The 20,701-nt window shown below is 40.6% G+C and overlaps 1 protein-coding gene across 1 annotated transcript; it reads right to left on the reverse strand.

The window, feature by feature from the left end:
• Nucleotides 1-5,485: 5,485 nt before the first annotated feature.
• LOC115776730 (lectin BRA-3-like) lies at nucleotides 5,486-15,338 on the reverse strand. Its single transcript, XM_030724490.1, has 5 exons — nucleotides 15,304-15,338; nucleotides 13,893-13,951; nucleotides 6,425-6,745; nucleotides 6,185-6,277; nucleotides 5,486-5,595 (listed from the first exon to the last, which is right to left on the reverse strand). The coding sequence occupies exons 2-5, from the start codon at nucleotides 13,927-13,929 to the stop codon at nucleotides 5,552-5,554; spliced, it is 495 nt and encodes a 164-aa protein (XP_030580350.1). The 5' UTR covers nucleotides 13,930-13,951; nucleotides 15,304-15,338; the 3' UTR covers nucleotides 5,486-5,551.
• Between the last annotated feature and the right edge of the window lie 5,363 nt (nucleotides 15,339-20,701).

Below are 20,701 nucleotides of genomic sequence, written 5' to 3' on the forward strand. Positions count from 1 at the left end.
GGTACAGACCCTTACAGAATAAATATAATTTTGAGTCCGGTAGAGTACTTTGAAATGATTTTGATTGTTAATCCTTCTAAGATATTTTATTTCCCCAGATTTTCATGCCAAAGGAGTCAGAATTGAACAGTAATTTTATAGACAGAGTTATCCAAGAGCTGTTTAAAACTAGAGAACTTTAAAATGATTATTTTTAGATATTTTGAGAATCATCCCATGTTTTGTTTTTTTGTTTTCTTGTGTTTTTTTTGTTCCAGCTTACATAGAAGGTGTGTCAAATTTTAATTTAAGGATATTCATTTGCATTTTGAATTTTTTGATGAGTTTGAGACCAGAATGCAAAAGTTAACTTTACAAAATGAGACAGCTGACCCTGACCTTGTAAAAAAAAAAAAAAACACAAACATAAACACTTGCAATGAAGAAGCAGCTTACACTCACACACACTCTCCCACTCACCCACTCATAGACAGACAGAAGCTCAAATTATATTTTTGCTTGATCTGATATTTAACTCTAGGTGCATTAAATCAGGTTCACTTTTGGTGGATTGAATCCACTTACTTAGTAAATTAGCAAATTGGTGGTATATGAAAATTGTAAGATCATTTTTCTCAGGCTGATAAACAAAAGAAAAGCTTTATAATAAAAGCCAATGAATAAATACATCCTTAGAATATTTATGGACATTTTGATGTCCCGTCTTAGTTTGTGCGAATTTAATTATTGACCCACAGACCTGCAGTTCATGGTATTTTGTTTAATTAACAGGGAGAAATTGGACCTTCTTCACTGGACTTTTTCCACAGGTACCTGAGATCATACCTGTGACATTACGAGCCTTTAACAGGAAACTAACCAGGATGACGGCCATATGTGAACAGCTGATGTCTAAAGAGGTGCAGGAATGCATCTCCAGAGACGAGTGCTGACTACTGTGGTTTGAACATCCAAGGCTTTGGTGAATATGAGCAGGCTATGCTGAAGGCTGAAAGAAGGCTGCATATATAACTATTACCTGTGCACTGATCCAGTGATCATTTCTTTATGTTTGCAGTAAGATTTTCATTGATTGGAACTGGATTTGATCCTGAAGGGATGCAATCCACATTTTTTAATGGATTCGAGAAAAATTATTAGATAGTGACTGTTTCATGTTACTGTTTGTCATGTGGGCCAATTTATATGCAGAATTTACTTTGGACTGATTAAATTTAAATGCTAATCGACTTCACTGAACAAGATTGACATATGAAAGACTAATGCTTGTTTTCTTTTTGTTTTTTCAGGCCATAAGAAAGTATAGAAAGTAGGTACATCCATTATAAGTATGACTTTATTGTATGACATTATTAAAACCCTCTGAGCTCTATGCTGGCCATTTGCTGCCACTTCACTCTCTTTTTTTTAACCATTTTAACTGTGTTAATGCATATGGAATAAAATTTCACAAGGGTCTAGATTTCATTCTGATTTTTTAATTTTCCACTTCAGCTACTGAAATATGTCAATAATGTAGTGTGTACATCAAATTGTTCCTCTTGGCTCTATCGTGGCCACTTTTGGCCCATTAAAACCCATTAAAACTACATTTTTAAATCTCTTGTTATATGCAACATAAAAGCATGCATTTTGGGCACAACTGCTTTCATTCTAAACTCAAGACATGGAATTTGTAATTTTTAACAGTTTCTACCAGATTAGATAATTTATTAATTTTTTGCTGAGCAGGCAATTTTATGTAATATTCTTAGTTTCCAATGGGGCGTATGATGGCTTACTACACTCCAGTGGAGCAAATAAATCACACAATTTTGACATAGGAGTGATGTCACATAATTTTTTGTGTGTGTGCATGAAAATAATTATTCCTTTATGTGACATTCTAGCAGAAATATGTATTTGAAAGACAGACTGAAATAAATTATGACCTCCAAGTTGCCAGCTATTCAGCTTTGAGTTTCCCAGGTAAACTTGGCTTTGATGCACATGTTCAAAGCACTTGTAGCTTTGTTCTTTTCATTAAAAAAAATACCACACCCAAATATCTAACCTCTAAAAAAAGTTTAAAAAAAATTCACTGGCCATCTTGCAGAGTTCAAAGTTGCAGCTGCAGGGTAAACAACAACAACCTCTGGCACTGTTTGTAAATCTGTCCCGGAGTTTGTGCAGGTGCAGCAAAGACTGCTGCCAGAAGTAAACTTAGCAGCTTCAAGATCGTATTTTCTCCAGCAAGAAGGTCATATTCACTGCTTCAAGCACTTGACTATGTAATGTGCTCAAAGAGCGAAGATGGGGAGAAATCCTCTGTACTTGAAGACACATCAACTCCTGAAGATGAGGGCACACCTTCCTCAGAGGTTGACAGCATCAGCACTGATAATGAAGAGTACCAGCCAGTGCCTGATTCTACTTCTTTAGGGTGTGAGGACAATACAGACACAGCAGTTGGATCAGTGGATGTCTCATGATTGGAAACTTATGTGGTTTCCCACTGCTGAAGAGACCCTGCATTACAATCCAGTATCTGCTGGTCTCACCCCAGGGCCCACCCTGTATGCAATTGCCCACATCAGCAACTTGAAGTCTGCCTTTGACCTGTTTGTCACAGAAGAGATCATTCATCTTCTGTGCACCCACACAAACCTGCATGGGAAGAGGAGGTGTGAGGTTTGGAAGGATGTGGATGAAGTGGAGATGAGAGCCTACATTGGAATTCTGATTTGGGAAGTTAACCATGGAATGAGGGTCACATTCCAACTGACAGGAGCTACAAGGACACACTGTCACATGTGAAAACATCTTTACTTCATTTTTCTTGGAACTCCTCAGAAGACAACTGGCTCTGGTTGGTACAATCAAGGAGAAACAAACCAGAGCTACCTCCCCACCTCCTCCAACTGTGACAGCACAAGATTCTGTCATCTGTCTTTCTTTTCACAAAACTAACATGGCAGTATCCTACATGCCCAAGCGAGGGAAGAATGTGCTTCTTTTGTGCACAAACCCCAGGCAACCAGCGGTCAGCGATGGGGAATAGAGGAAGCCTATAGCAGTTATATGATATAACTGGGATTTAAAGGGTTAAAATTCTGCGTTTGAATGAAATTTTAGTTTTAATGACAAGGACTGATGCAAATTTTAAAATTCAAGTTTTGAAAGTGAGAAAATCAGTTAAAAAATATTTATTTTAGAGCATTTTAGAGCACAAAAAGGAGGTGGCCATTTTTGGCCACGAACAAGCTGAAAGGGAGTTTTTAGGTTTTTTTCATCACTGCACAAAAAGTAATGATTCATAAAAATCAATGATACTGCTGATAATTGACATGCATTTAGCTGCAATGAAGGTTAAAAAAATAAATCAGGTTGCATGTGTTATTTGGTAAAAAAATGTAAATTTATAATTTTCTCATTTTATAAATTATTAGGACTACATGATATAACTGGGATTTAAAAGGTTAAAATATAGAGTTTGAATCAAATTTTGGTTCTAATGACAAGGACTGATGCTAATTTAAAAAATCAAGTTGTGAAAGTGTGAAAATTGGTTAAAAAATGTTAATTTTAGAACATTTTTTGAATATAAACATGAGGTGGCCATTTTTGGCCACGAACAAGCTGAAAGGGAGTTTCTTCAATTTTGCCTTCCCTGCAAAAAAATATTAATGCATAATAATCAGTGTTCTTATTAATCAGTTACATATCTCAGGCTGTACTTTTGATAATACAAGAGAATCTCATAGCACTGCGAATATATGAAGTACTCAGTTTTGAGGTAATTTGCCAACAAGTGCATTGTTCAAACAAGCTGGCATTTGAAGGGTTAATAAATAAAAAAGGAATGAACATTTTACATTTACGTGAAGAACTGATGTTAGTTAAGAACGTTATGCAAAAAAAAAATCAAAAAACAAGAAAAAAGTAAAAAATTATGCCCTCTGTTTGTTAGTGGCCATTTTTGGCCACGAACAAGCTGAAAGGGTAGTAAAAACGAACAAGTTCAGAGGGTTAAACCCTGTCTAATTTTTTGCTAAATTCACAATCACAATAGTATGAGATTAGTTTTCACAAGAATCCTCTTCTGGCTCTTAACATCAATATAGTCCTGGCTGACCACCCGAGGTCAGGCTGGTGAAGTTGACATTAGAAATGTCTAAGGTCAGAAGGGGGATTGTTGGAATATGATATATGCTAGATACATTTACGTACATACGTTTACTTCCCTGAGAAATTTGTCTGGAAAATAACTTAACTGATTAAAAATACAGAAGCTTATAATGTTCTGTGTCATCATGAACTTTGTGTTCTGACTGTACAATGAGCCACACTGATGAAGACTACACAATGATAGAAATGGAGACTTCGAGGTCACCCTGTTGTTGAAATTATCTGTTTTCCACATTCTGTTTTGTAAATGATGTAATCAAGATTGATATGCTCTGACTATATGACAACTGTAACTTGAATTAGAAAGTGCCAGTATTTCATGCCATCTCACACGAGTATGGTATGCAGTTCTGACCTGGATTAATCTGTAAACTGTTTGGAAATGGCTTTATTAAATTTAATATTAGGACTCCTTATTCCGTTTGTTTGTTTTGTCATTCCTGTTCGATGAAACGAACACGCAGAAACCTAAAGGCTTAAACAGCAACAGCACAGACACTCTTCTTGGTATTATTTTAAATTCCTACAAAAGCAATGTGGTTTTCATGGCTGTGAATGAGGTTGGGCCCTAAGGCTGAACTTACTGCTTTGTATCATTTCATATCATAGATAAAAGGGCGCAAAGTGCATACTTGTCGTCTTGCTCATAATCGCTTCTGTGTACACCTTGTGCAGCACACAGATGCTGCAGTAGTTTTGTTTGGACCGTAAAATATGTTCACGGTACAACAGCATGTTCTCCCACATTTGGGCCCTTTGGCTTCCGTGTCCAGATGAGGACCCACCCACATATACATAAAGGATCAGTTCGCAAAGTGTGGTGGAAACGTGGGCCATTCTTAAGTATTTCGCCGGTTCATTGAAACCGACACCAGCACTAGCACCAGCACCAGCACCTCGGCGATGGGAATGTAGTAACAGTCTTTCTCTGTTATTGTAGGATCTTATATAAAGCACCTTGAGGAGACTGTTTTTGTAATTTGGATCTATATAAATACAATTTAATTGAATTAAAAAGAGTGACTGTTATCAGCAGTCACTCTGATATCAGTCACTCTAATTAGAACAGAGTTTATGTGGAATGACAATCTATAAAAGATCAGCAAACCTTTGATTTACATTGCTTTAAATTGTTTAAATGATTAACACCCCCACCCCCCCAAAACCTACATTATTTAGTTTCTTTCTTTTCAGATCCAATATTTAAGGTTAATGTTATGATCAATGTAAAAAATCACTATGTAAATATGTGCGATACAAAGCAATACAGTGCAAGCTGGAAAATCAAACATTTTATTTGATGCCACAGCTCTCCTCTTTCCCTTCCTCCACCTGTTCATCATTCTTGTGGACAGATCCATCAGGCTTCTTCACCCATATCAGGCTAACATCTCCACTCAGGCCCTGCTCCATAAGTTTCTGACTGAACTGTGAAACACAAACAGTCTTCATTATTCCCCCAGCGCAGCTTCAAGTGATAAATTTCTCATTGTGAAAAGTTTTTAGTGCAAGCATTAACACAGAAGCAAAGCAAGAGCTATAACAATTGAATTTTTATGTACAAAAATCTTAATTTTTGCATGTAACCATTATGATGAAACTGCTCTGTGGATTTAGTGTTGTAAAGAAATTATAGTGCATCATTGATAAGAAAACAAATGACAACATGTAACAGCAGTTTGAATTAATTTTAAAGCTCCATATATTATTTATGTATGGAGGGAGGAGAGAGAGAGAGAGAGAGAGAGAGAGAGAGAGAGAGAGAGAGAGAGAGAGTGTTACAGATGTTAGAAAGACAACCCAATAATCTGTCTGCTACGAGCCTATGAGTAAACGCTTGGTGAAAGGTGAGAGAAAGAACTCCCTTTTAACTGGAAGAGACCTGCAGCAAAATGAGTCTCAGGGAAGCAAAGCCTTCAGGACAAAAAAAAAAAAGGCCCACCTGTATGTAACTGGAAACTAAGCTAGAAATTAGACAAATGTTAATGGAGTGAAGAGAGGTCAGTTATGTAATTACCTTTTTCCAAGATACTTTCATGCAGTTCATTCATGTCTGCAGAGGTGTCAGTTTTCTTCAGCTCCACCTTCAGCATGTTCCTCTGCTTGACCACTGGTTTTATGGAAAAGAATTGAAAGAACTGTTGTGAAGTTAAGTCAAGATAAAATCAAAATATATAGAATAATTTACAGTACCACTCAAAAGTTTGAACACATTATTGACTGGTACTGTGCACAGTGGATATGATTAAGAACTCACCAGTGTAGCAGACAAAGTACCAATATTGACTACAATCAACATTGAACCACTTGCCACCAAATATAGTCCCACACGAAGCTGTGACTGGGAGGGATGGATTGTTGGGAGCCCAGCTGGTGAATGAATATGCACTCCCGTCTGACCACTTCCATGAATTCCTGTAGAGGCCGATCCATGTGAAGGAATCCACCATCATCTTCCTCAGTTTTTCATTCACAAATTGGTTCCTCACGCTGGCCAGGTCTGTGTGGTACTTCCTGCAATAGCTCTGAGCATCATCCCAGGTTTTACTCACATTCACAAAGATGAAACCTGAAGAGTCTGAAAACATTTGAGCACAGGAGCATGACATGACTACTGACAGATATTATTACAATTGGCATGTACATTTATTTATTGCCTCTCTGTAGAGAAACATTTAATTATTCCAACTATGATCAGAATTATTTTTTTTTCTGTTTGCACAGATGTTTTACAGGTAACAGAAGCGTGAGGTTGTCTGATCTATTTTTAGACTTCATGCTTTCTTTGTACAAGTTGGCGGCATGCACAAATGCAGCAGCTGATGGCTCTTCCTTTAGGTGCTCTTTTTTTATTTATTATTTGTCAGTTTTTGTACATTTGTCTCCATGAACAACTGCTACATACACCAGGATCTTGTGGATATTAGCTACCAGTTTTTACCTTGATAAAAAAACAAATATATAAAAGTCAGTTTGCCAAAAACTGATTGCAGCTTCTGTCTTATAATAGAAATGCTGTTTCTCGCTCAAAAGGACTTGATATCATTCATGTAAGATATGACTGACATATCATATGTTTCACAGATTATAGATCAACAAGTCATTTACAGCCATTTAAATACAGATGATCACTTTTTGGCACAACAGCTGTTGAGTGTAACTAAAATTACTTCTAAAATTAAGTAATCAGTAAGTTACTTTTTTTAAAAAGTAATCAGTACTTAGATTACTTTTTCAAGGTAACTATACCGTCACTGGGTACGGTGCGTGCTCTAGGCAGTGAACCCCAGAAGGCTGCTGGACCAGACACACACACCTGAAAACAGCCACAGTCATCCCTGTGCCAAAAAGGTTATCCATCACCAGCCTGAATGATTACCGCCCTGTGGCCCTGATACCAGTCCCAGTCACTTCATGACTAGGACTGGTATGGGACTGGCATTCTCACTACTGAACTGCACACCCTAGGCCTCCCCCCTCTCACATGTTCCTGGATAAAGGACATCTTAACCAATCGGCCCCAGACTGTGAGACCTGGCCCCCATCTCTCATCCAATAGCATAATGATCACTGGCTCCCCACAGGGCTGTGTGCTGACGCCCTTCCTGTACTGCCTATACACCCATGACTGCAGTCCGGTCCACAATAACAGCCTCATTGTCAAATTTGCTGTTCGGACTCCTCTCAAGGGAGATGAGGCAACCTACAGAGAGGAGGTACTGAAGTTGACAGCCTGGTGTTCAGAGAACAACCTGGCACTGAACACCATGATAACAAAAGAGGTCATCATCAACTTCAGGAAACACAGGACAGACCCAGCTCCCCTCTACATCAACGGTGAGCATTGTGGAGAGGGTCCACACCTTCAGGTTTCTTGGTGTCCTCATCTCTGCTGATCTTTCTTGGTCAGATAACATTACAGCTGTTATCAAGAAGGCTCAGCAGCGACTTCACTTCCTGAGGGTTCTCAGGAAGAACAACTTGGACTCAAACCTGCTGCTGACCTTCTACCGCTCATCCATTGAGAACCTGTTGAGGTCCTATATCACAGTATGGTACAGCAGCTGCACTGAGGCAGACAGGGTGAGGCTTCAGAGGGTAGTCATTTGTCTGCCCTCTCCCCTCCCTGACCTCCCGCTACCTCAGCAGAGCCAGAAAGATCAACAAAGACAGCTCACACCCTAGCTTTGAACTGTTTGACCTGCTGCCCTCTGGCAGGCGCTACAGGTGCATCAAAGCCCAAACAAACAAACTTAAGAACAGTTTCTTTGGCAAAGCAATAACCACGCTGAACTCTGAAGGGAAATTTGCATGTTAGCTTAGATTAGTGGTAGATTTACAAATAATGATTTATAAGTGCTATAAATATTATTTGTAAATATATATAAGTATATATATATATATATATATATATATATATATATATATATATATATATATATACATTTACTATACATGTAAATGTCCAAATTGACCACTGCTTGTCATTTCCCTTCCAAAAACTGAAGCATAACACAAAAATGTCTTTTTGACAATCATGTTTTCTTTTTACAAACAAGCAAAAAAGATTGTCACAAATTTTAAAAGCATAAAACAGCAAATAAATTCTTTACAAAATCAGCCATTCTAGAGCAGGTACACACCTTTACTTTTCCCACAGTACATCTATGTCTCTTTATTTATGCTTTTCAGCCCCAGACACACTATCTCGCGATCTTCTGTCCTCAGCATCGACTGCCTCTTGTCATTCAAAGATGTTTGCCTCCACTGCTCTCCTCCAGTGTGTTGGATCAGATCCAAATGGAGAGGTTTCTGTACTCAGGTACAGTACAACTGCCTCTGAAAATATCTTAAATAATTAAATTTTTTCAAGTGGGAAATCACGTGAATGTAATGACCATGCAGGGGGCTCTGTTGGTACAAGGTGATGCCTGCTGTAAGACAGTTACAGAGCATCTCCAGGACCTGCCGACTCTCGGACATCCATCCAGCTGCTCAGCAATCCCATTGTACTGCTGAATCTACAAAGCTGCCTTGCGTTCAGACATTGACAGACTACTGGATTTTCTCTGGCTGATTTTAAAAGCTCCGCGCTGTTCACTCCTCTGAAGGTAATAAAAGGCAAGGTGTGTTTTTGATTGGCTCTTGGTTCATTCCATGTGATTGATTGTTGATTCGCTCTTTTTCGCCGCTGGCGTTATAAGCTTCCTCGATTAGGCCTTGCAACCTGGCCTCCAGAGGCGGTGCTTCGGCTCCAAAAGTCAGAACTCCAAGTGCAGTCATTCAGGTTTCCGATAGTCCTCGGTGAAACTTCCGGCCCTCAGCGCAAATCTGATCTGGAGGTCCAGGCGAGGGGAAATCACACCTACTTGTTATCAGCCCAGAAAGGCACTTTAAACCCCCCCGCTGAGATCCGTATGGAGGGGGAGTTTATGACGGACACCTGGCCGGAACTCCGGAGGGGGGGGCTGTCATAATTTGATACCATACACACATCTTATCAGCCAAATGGGTTGATATTGAAGGGAAGGGGATGCCTGCAGCCCCTGAACTGAGGGTAGGAGGTCTTTGGAGAGCCCTCTAACCTTTCGTGATTGGTCTGTCTTAGCGGTATCCCACGGGGAGCGCTCTGGGGAATAGCACCGGCTTTCTCAAGGTTCATTCGGCTTTTCAACTTCAGTGTCAACAGCGGACTCAGTATCTCTGCAAACAATGCTCCGCAATTACAACGGCTTCTGTGCACCGACCTGCTGGCGTCTTCATTTCAGACGGATCTTGACTGATTGATTTTAGAAGGAATAAAACATATACAAATAAAATTAAATAGCGATTTCCACCGCGGTCCGCAGCCGCACTGCATTTTCGCCATTTCAATGAGAAAAGGACCTGCATGGAGTCAATCGGGTTAAAACAGCTGGTCTTATTTGTTCAGTAAAAAATAAAATAAAATCTCCCTGGGCAGTGGACACACAGGCACTCCTTTTTCTATAAAAAAAAAAAAAAAAAAAAAAAAAAAAGGAGCCTTTTTCGGAAAAAAAGTCAATTTCATCTAGTGGTACACAAGCACTCTCGACCTACATTTTCACTGCCCATTTATGAAATATGAAATAATATGAAAAATATTTCCGGTCATAGAAATATGACATATCCGGTCATAAAATTACGACATGTAATAAATCATATTTTTATTGCCCTTGTAAATCACTCGTTTTGACATGAAGTGGTACTCCATTCCTCTCTCTTGTGCTACTGCTCAGATACACTGCAGTGACTAGTCATATTGCCATGGCAACCACAACTGAAGGAAAAGGGGTTTTGTGGTATTCTGATCCATCCATAAAGCCAAATTTGTCTACCATAATGAAGCAATGGCAAATCTGGGTTTTGTTTTGTTTTTTATATGAATTTTCCTCTTACATATCTTATATGCAAATTCTGTGTTAATGTATTAAATTAAATGTTGCTGTGAAGGGAGAAGTGTAAATAAGCTGCACACTAGACATATCATAAATATAACAATTTAAATAGAGATATAGCATCAAGTAGATTCTTGAAAGAGTAGTTGTAAAACAGCTAACTGATCATCTGCAGAGGAACGGTTTATTTGAAGAGTTTCAGTCAGGTTTCAGAATTCATCACAGTACAGAAACAGCATTAGTGAAGGTTACAAATGATCTTCTTAGAGCCTCTGACAGTGGACTCATCTCTGTACTTGTCCTGTTGGACCTCAGTACAGCTTTTGATACTGTTGACCATAACATTTTATTACAGAGATTAGAGCATACTATAGGTATTAAAGGTACTGCACTGCAGTGGTTTGAATCATATTTATCTCATAGACTCCAATTTGTTCATGTAAATGAATAGAATAGAATAGAATAGAATAGAACAGAATGCCTTTATTGTCATTATACAGGATGTACAATGAGATTGGAGGGCCACTCCTGTTCAGTCTTGGGGAGTCTTCTTCACACACTAAGGTTAATTATGGAGTTCCACAGGGTTCTGTGCTAGGACCAGTTCTATTTACATTATACATGCTTCCCTTAGGCAGTATTATTAGAAAGCACTGCATCAATTTTCATTGTTATGCAGATGATACTCAGCTTTACCTATCAATGAAGCCAGATGACACACATCAATTAGTTAAACTGCAGGAATGTCTTAAAGATATTAAGGCCTGGATGACCTCTAATTTCCTGCTTCTAAATTCAGATAAAACTGAAATTCTTGTTCTCGGCCCCACAAATCTTAGAAACATGGTGTCTAACCAGATACTTACTCTGGATGGCATTACTTTGGCCTCCAGTAACACTGTGCGAAATGTTGGAGTCATTTTTGACCAGGATATGTCCTTCAATGCACATATTAAACAAATATGTAGGACCGCTTTTTTGCATTTGCGCAATATTTCTAAAATTAGAAACATCCTTTCTCAGAGTGATGCTGAAAAGCTAATTCATGCATTTATTACTTCTAGGGTGGACTATTGTAATTCATTATTATCAGGCTGTCCTAAAAGCTCCCTGAAAAGCCTTCAGCTGATCCAAAATGCTGCAGCTAGAGTACTGACAGGGACTAGAAAGAGAGAGCAGATTTCTCCCATATTGGCTTCTCTTCATTGGCTCCCTGTTAACTCTAGAATAGAATTTAAAATTCTTCTCCTCACATACAAGGTATTGAATAATCAGGCACCATCTTATCTCAAAGACCTCATAGTACCATATCACCCCAATAGAGCACTTCGCTCTCAGACTGCTGGCTTACTTGTGGTTCCTAGGATACTTAAGAGTAGAATGGGAGGCAGAGCCTTCAGCTTTCAGGCCCCTCTTCTGTGGAACCAGCTTCCAGCTTGGATTCGGGAGACAGACACCCTCTCTATTTTTAAGATTAGGCTTAAAACTTTCCTTTATGATAAAGCTTATAGTTAGGGCTGGATCAGGTGACCCTGAACCATCCCTTAGTTATGCTGCTATAGGCCTAGTCTGCTGGGGGGGGTTCACATAATGCACTGTTTCTTCTCATTCACCTTATTTACTTTGTTTATACTCCACTCTGCATTTAATCATTAATTGATTTTAATCTCTGGCTCTCTTCCACAGCATGTCTTTTTCTCTCCCCTCAGCCCAACCGGTCGCGGCAGATGACTGCCCCTCCCTGAGCCTGGTTCTGCTGGTGGTTTCTTCCTGTTAAAAGGGAGTTTTTCCTTTCCACTGTCGCCAAGTGCTGCTCATAGGGGGTCGTTTTGACTGTTGGGTTTTCTCTGTATTATTGTAGGGTCTTTACCCACAATACAAAGCGCCTTGAGGCGACAGTTTGTTGTGATTTGGCGCTATATAAATAAAATTGAATTGAATTGAATTGAATTGAATTGAAGGTATCATATCGCAGAATTAAGCTTCACAACAAGGTGAAGGTGTTGAAATAACACTACAGCAGACAGAAATAAGACTGCATAGTAGAGAAACAACAAAATCACATGCTGATGATTTACTGGAAAAGAATGTGTGTTTTGGTATGATGTTTTGTGTCTACAGGACCCAGATGAGGCCGGTAACAGGCGACAGTGAAGGGCACAGAAGAAGGAACTGATAAGCATGCTACATGCTTGCATATTTCAATAACTGTGTAACTAAGATATGAACTAAGATAGAGAGCGGTGTCAGACTTGTGTGAAGCTGCACCGACTGGCTACATTAGGCAGCTCCGACAATTCTGAACCAGATTAATCTGTAAACTATTTGAAATGGGTTTATTAAATTTAATAATTGGACTCCTTATTCCTGTTTTGAGTCATTGCTGTTCGATAAAATGAACACGCAGAAACCTAAAGGCTTAAGCAGCAACACACTCTTATTATTTAAATTCCTTCAGCTGTCAAAAATGAAATGCATTAGCCCAGTATGGAATGAAAAACAATTAATTTACTAATTAACGAAGAGATACATTTTCAATTGAACTCATGGTTTTCATTTACGAAAGGAAAACCACATTTAAATATCTAGTATATATTTTCTTTTTTCTTTTTTTTTTGTAGCCACAGGTCAGGAGTTCCCACATCAATTCTCACTCCACAGGACACAAATAAAAATTCTGGGACAAAATTCAGAGCACAGGAGCATTCAAACTCTTTCAAAACAAAAGCATGAAGTCACCCTTCCAGTATTAACTAAAATGGTGTTTAATCAACAAAATTAAAGTTTTATTTAAATTAGGGTTGCGCCATTGGGTTCACCAACATTCCACATCCTGAACTCAGCCTCTCCTTCACCATAGTAATCCTGGTTTTCCAGAGACCACCCCCATGATTCAGTGTCAGCTTGGAGTCCAATCCAGACATTGTAAAGCCCTTCTGTGACCTTACTCAGTCTGGCCATGTCTTGCACATTATGTACAACAGCCAGGTCAGTATATTGACTCCTGCAGTATTTTTGAGCTCCAGTCCAGGTCATTGCACTTTGAACAAGGTGGTAAATGTGGGGAAGACACGCAGGTAAGAAACACAGATCTGTAGTAATGATAAAGATGTTTCACTTTGAAGTATTTATTAGTGAACTCACTTTATAAGTTTGTGGTCAGTGAGTCATTAACAAATGTACCCATGATTTGCAAGGTCTTTTGTTTAACTCAAGCTCACCAAAAGCTGCACAACTCACATTCTGTTTTCTTCCTTGATTAAAACAAAGAAAATAAATGTGAGGTGAAAATAAATATTTCACACTGACCTGACATGATCATCATCATAAATGCAGTCTTTTTCATGATGTACTGTCGTCTCTTTCACCTTGAATGGATGATAAACAGTATGTTAATGTTATTTTCTACAGCAGGAGGTATTCTATTGGACATAGTGTTACAAGTAAAATAGTAATTGAGTAAAACACATTTAGAATAGAATAGAATAGAATAGAATAGAATAGAATGCCTTTATTGTCATTATCCAGAATATACAGTACAGTGAGATTGGATTTACTAGCTCTACACTCTCCAATCTACTGAAAGTTATTGTACTGTAGATCAGTGTTTTTCAACCAGTGTGCCGCGGCACACTAGTGTGCGTGGGAGATCGTCAGGTGTGCCGTGGGAAATTATCCAGTTTCACCTAATATGCCATGAGTGTCTGTGCTGTACTAGTGACTGGGTGCATAATCATGTAATACTCTTCCATATCACTAGACTAGCAGGTAGCGAACTGCATTATACATAGAGACAAGATAATTAAGCCGCGTTTACATACGGAACGACTCGCTGCGATTTGACGGCATCTCCATTAGAATCAGGTACACTTTGCCGGTCCGTTTTCCGTACTCACTCACCCGAGGTTCTAAGCGATCCCAGGCGATACAAAAATATGACGTGGAGTCAGTGGTGGACAGTAACGAAGTACAAATACTTTGTTACTGTACTTAAGTAGATTTTTCAGGTATCTGTACTTTACTTGAGTATTTATTTTTCTGACAACTTTTTACTTTTACTCCCTACATTTTTACACAAGTATCTGTAATTTCTACTTATTACATTTTCAAAACAAGCTCGTTACTTTAGGTTTAATGCGTCTGAGAAAAGTTTGCATTTTCGGTCAGTGCGGGAGCTGGGTTTTTCTTGGAAGTCGCAACAATAGGGTGGGAGGGAGGGAACAAACACCCCACACAGTAGAGGCAGAGGCTCCTGCAACGCTCGCTCGGAGACCAGAAAGAGCCAGAGGAAGTTGCGCTTTACATAGAGGCTGCACGCCGGAACGGTGAGGAAAATAAATGACAGAAAACATAAAGGACAAAAAAAGTGTCTGCAGTTTGTCACACAGTAGCCTCTTTCCCACCAACAGGGTTCCGGAGCCGGAGCCGTGAATTGAACCGTTAGGCGGGTTTTCCACCACCGAAACACTCGGTGCTCAGCCGAAAAACGGGTTCAATTCCGGCCCCGCAAACTAGCTGGTCTGGAACCAGGAACCCGTGCCGAAAGCGGCAGAGGGGCGGGACTCTGCCGTCTCAACATCAAGTTTTCCACCATATTACATGTGTATTACATGAGAAAAGCAAAGCGATTTTCACGGCTGAGAATTAGGTTGGGCTCTAAGCCTGAACTTGCTGCTTTGTATCAGTTCATATCACAGATAAAAGGACACAAAGTGCGTACTTGTCGTCTTGTCTGTTGCTACTTTCCCACCGCCGAGGTTCTGGAGCCGGAGCAAGTTCCTGTACCGATCCCAATGAACCGGCGAAACGCTTAAGAACGGGCCCGCGTTCCCACCGCGTTTCTGTGAAGAGGTAAACACAGACAGCGATTAGAGCAAGACGACAAGTACGCACTTTGTGTCAGCTTCCGTGTCCCAATGAGGACCCGCCCACACTCATACGTAAAGGAGCAGTTCACATAAACGCAGTGGCACGGGAACTTGCTCCGGCTCCGGAACCTCGGCGGTGGGAAAGTAGCAACAGTGTCTGCTTGCTAAAAGAACAGCTGCTGTATTTTAAGGGACAGCAAAGAATGAGCGATAACTTCATTCAGATGGAGAAAGATGTAAGAAAGAGGTAGAAATGTCCTCCAAGGAGCTACTTTTACTTTCTTACTTTGAGTAGATTTCAGAGCCTGTACTTTTTTACTTTTACTTGAGTACAGAAGTTGAACCAGTACTTCAACTTTTACCAGAGTAGTTTTTAACACAAGTACTTGTACTTCTACTTAAGTACAGAATGTCAGTACTTTGGCCACCACTACGTGGAGTACAGCATGCCACTGATTGGCCAGAGAGTATCATCACTAGCGGAGCCATGAGAGCGACTCCTTCACCAGAATCATTTTTAAAACCCGACAGCAAGAAACTGGAGGCATGCAAAGCACCGGTTGAATGCTCAGACCGACAGTTCTCAGCGGTAGTTTTGCAATATTACAGCCATCTGAAACGCACACAGAGCATACATATTATAATACTTAACAATGATAACCTTCATCCATTAAAACATTGTACGGGGGACCTATGCATGATGATGATATTAAATTGGCATTAGCTGTGAGTTATCTCATGTATCGTTGTGTTATTCCTGGTAATAGAATGCTTTTGGACAGAATTAGAGTTTGCAAAACACTGAAGTTTTCTACTATAAGACCATATTGTTGTGGCATTTGTTATGTTCAAGCTGTGTTTTTGAAGTGGACATGTTACGTGCACCTTTTATTTTAAAGAAGATATGTATTATCTATCTTTTGTGTTTATTTGATTCCTATTCAAGACACTTTGATAAGAATGACTATATTGTTAATATAGGCTACAGAGTATCTTTTTTTTTTTAACATTTTTGGCTGGTGGTGTGATTTTTTTCAATGAAAAAAATGTACCTTGGCTCAAAAAAGGTTGAAAAACACTGCTGTAGATGACCTGTCAGTTAGATTTGTAATGCCTTCTTTGTCACCTTCCCTGCGCTGCAACAGTGTTAATTTTGTTGACGAAATATTTTTGTCATAGTTTTCGTCAACAACCCTTTTTTTCAAGTGTGTATAATTCAAGGGAACTGAAGAAAAAGCATTTACTTTTTCCACTCTTTATATTTCAGTCGACTAAATCGACTGTAGATTTAGTCGACTATATTCTTATGATAATTTTGTCGACTAAAACTAGACTAAAACTAAAACTATTCAGATGACTAAATTATGACTAAAACTAGATTACATTTTCGTCAAAAGACTGTGACTAAAACTAAATCAAAATTTGCTGTCAAAATTAACACTGCACTGCAATACAACTATAGAGTCATACTAAAAGTCACAATAAATGTGTTTTGTGTGTTGTTACATTTGTGCTTACCTGAAATAAATTTCAGTTCTCAGGATAACCAGATGAAGTAAATGCTTTAAAGTCTCTTTCAGATTGTGTAAAGGTTGTGTGTTCTCATTCCAGCAAGTGTCAGTCTGATCAATACAGTTCTCTCACTGCAAGATAATCTTCTTCATGTGTGAGTGACTATATGAGCACAGTGTGAGCACTATATGAGACAGTGTGTCATCTATATTTGATTACCAAACCAGGAGGATATTTCAATATTCAAATAAACTTGTCATGGTTCTGGAACTAGGACCCAGTTGTAAATTAACAAAAGGTGAGCCTTTATTGTGGCTGCAAACATGGGGTACAAAATAAACCAAAGCACAAAATGAAACTAGAGGAAACCTATACTCAGGAAAGAAAACTAAGGCGCACTGGATACCCAGAGAGTACAGAAACAGACACAGCTACAGTGACAACGTGAGTTGACAAGAGACCAGGGGAAGACTGAGACAATAAATACACAGAAGGGTGATAGGTGAACAGGCAACAGGTGGGGAGCACAGGTGAACAGAATAGACTAATGAAACTAAACTAAACACAAAGCACATTGGGTAAGGGCCTGTCAAAACAAACAGGAAGTGACCAAACATGACACAACAAAGACTTGATAAATATGAAGGCTGCCACAGAGGGGGGGAATCTAAACTGATAATTAAACAGGGAAGACACAGATACCAGAAACACAAACACCAATGACTAGACACAGGAGGGATAACATAAACACCAGAACACAATAACACAGGGAAGACAAGAACAAGGGAATCAGGAACTAAATAACTAACAGTTTCAATAATAAACTAAAAACCGAAACCGTAAGCAAATGTAGAAACAAAACTAAAGAAATTAAACAACAGACTTCATCTACAAAAACATAAAACACTGGGCATGACGCCCAAGACATACACCGCCAGTGTTTTCTGTTTTTTTGGATTCTATTTGGTCTCTGTCTGATTCTTAGTTTCTGGGTTCTGTTCTTGGTCATTATTTTGCATTTAGTTCCTGATTTTCCTGTGTTTAAATTTTCAGCCCTAGTCTTGTTTCTGTGTTTATTCTGTCTTGTGTATTGTTTACCTTCTGCTTCTGTATCAAGTTCATGTGTCTTAGTGATCAAAGGAACATTGATCAGCTGGCTTTTTACCTTAACTCCGCAACTGTTTGTCCTATCGAAAAAATGCAAACGGTTCCTGAAAGCCCAGAAACTGCACGTCACAGTCTTACATGGGTATTACGGTATTTGTTGCTGGAATTCTGTGAACGGCGGCACTTTTGAAGTATGTTGTGCCACGGCCGATGCATTTGGAGTAAAAGGGTTATGTGTGTTTTGCACTGCTAGCTCCCGTCCAGCTCTGTTTATTTTTTGTGCTGTAGCTAATAAAGCTGAAAAACAAGTTTAAGTTAAGCCTTCTGTCTCCCAAGTCCTGCATTGGTGTCCTACAACCTTGTCTTCCATACAGCGTGTTCCAGGATACAACCTGTCATGTTTATTGGTGGTTAACATGCAAGAACCTGGAAAAAGTCTGTTTTAGTATGAATATTGTTCAAATGTTTTATCGAAATAATTTATACTGTGTGTCGGGCGGTGGCCAAAGGCGGCAGCCTTTACTTTGGTAGTTTTCACCGGTAGTTGAGAGGGTTGCTTACCTGCATGTTTGGGCCTAGGAATGGGTCCTGACTGTTGTTTGCGCTTATTGCCTGAATGACAGTTCAGAGTACCCACCCTTCTTGGAGTTGCTGGGCAAGGTGCCGGAGGGTGCTCCATCCAGTGACTCCATCATTCTGCTGGGAGACATGGGTAAAGACAGTGAGACCTGGAGGGGCGTGATTGGGAGGAACAGTCTGCCCAATCTGAACCTGAATGGTGTTTTGTTATTAGACGTCTGTGAAAACCACAGTTTGTCCATAATGAACATAAGAATATCCATAAGTGCACATGGCACCAGGACACCCTAGGTCGCAGGTCGGTGATCGATTTTGTAATCGTGTCATCAGATCTGCGGCTGTATGTTCTGGACATGCGGGTGAAGAGAGCTGAGCTGTCGACTGATCGCCACCTGGTGGTGAGTTGGATCAGATGGCGGGGGAAGATACTGGACAGACCTGGCGCACCTAAACGTATTGTGAGGGTGCGCTGGGAACACCTGACAGAAGCTCCAGTCTGGGAGATCTTCAATTCCCACCTCCAGCAGAACTTTGACAGCATTCGGAGGGAGGCTGAGGACACTGAGTCCGAATGGACCATGTTCCGCACCTCCATTGTTGAGGCTGCTGCTCAGAGCTGTGGCTGCAAGGTGGTTGGTGCCTGTTGTGGTGGTAACCCCCGAACCAGATGGTGGTCACCGGAGATGAAGGGAGCTATCAAGCTAAAGAAGGAGTCCTATCGGGCTTGGTTAGCCTGTGGGACTCTGGAGGCAGCTGACAGGTATCGGCAGGCCAAGCGGAATGCAGCTCGGGCAGTGGGCGAAGCAAAAACTCAGGTGTGGGAGGAGTTTGGTGAGGCTATGGAAAAAGATTTTCGGAGGGCATCAAAGCAATTCTGGCAAACCCTCAGGCGACTCAGGAGGGGAAAGTTGTGCTCCACTCACACGGTTTATAGTGCGGGTGGGGTGCTGCTGACTTCAACTGAGGCTATAGTCGGACGGTGGAAGGAATACTTCAAGGACCTCCTGAATCCCACTGACACACCTTCTGTAGTGGAAGCAGAGTCTGGGGACCAGGGGGATGACTTACCCATCACTGGGGGTGAGGTCACTGAGGCAGTTAAACAGCTCCTTGGTGGCAGGGCCCCTGGAGTGCACGAGATTCACCCTGAGTTCCTGAAGGTTCCGGATGTTGTAGGACTGTCTTGGTTGACACACCTCTGCTACATCGCGTGGAGATCTGGGGCAGTGCCATTGGATTGGCAGACTGGGGTGGTGGTCCCCATCTTTAAGAAGGGAGACCGGAGGGTGTGCTCCAACCTTCGGGGAATCACACTCCTCAGCCTCCCGAGTAAGGTCTGTGCCAGGGTGTTGAAACCTTGGATCCTCGGATCCAGGAGGAACAATGCGGTTTTCGTCCTGTTGCGGAATGTTGGACCAGCTCTTTATCCTCTCAAGGATATTTGAGTTTGCGTGGGAGTTTGCCCAACCAGTCTACATGTGCTTTGTGGACTTGGAGAAGGCATTCGACTGTGTCCCTCAGGGAATCCTGTGGGAAGTCCTGCAGGAGTATGGGGTATCTGGCCCGTTGCTGCGGGCCATTCAGTCTCTGTACAACCGCAGTGAGAGCTTGGTCCGTATAGCCGGTAATAAGTAGGATTTGTTTCCTGTTGGTGTTGGACTCCATCAGGGCTGCCTTTTGTCACTGATTCTGTTCATAATTTTTATGAACAGAATTTCTAGGTGTAGCCAGGTGGTGGAAGGCTTGTTTCTCAGTGGCCTCAGAGTCTTATCTCTGCTCTTTGCAGATGATGCAGTCCTGTTGGCTTCATCAGGAGGTGGCCTCCAGCTCAAAGTGGAACGGTTCGCAGCCGAGTGTAAAGCAGCTGGCATGAGAATCAGCACCTCTAAGTCTGAGGCCATGGTTCTCAGCCGGAAAAGGGTGGAGTGCCCTCTCCAGGTCAGGGATGAGTTCTTGCCCCAAGTGGAGGAGTTCAAGTATCTCGGGGTCTTGTTCACAAGTGACGGGAGAAGGGAGCGGGAGATCAACAGACGGATCGGGGCTGCTTCTGCA

This window comes from Archocentrus centrarchus, unplaced genomic scaffold (assembly GCF_007364275.1).
Source record: "Archocentrus centrarchus isolate MPI-CPG fArcCen1 unplaced genomic scaffold, fArcCen1 scaffold_37_ctg1, whole genome shotgun sequence".
Lineage (NCBI taxonomy): Eukaryota > Metazoa > Chordata > Actinopteri > Cichliformes > Cichlidae > Archocentrus > Archocentrus centrarchus.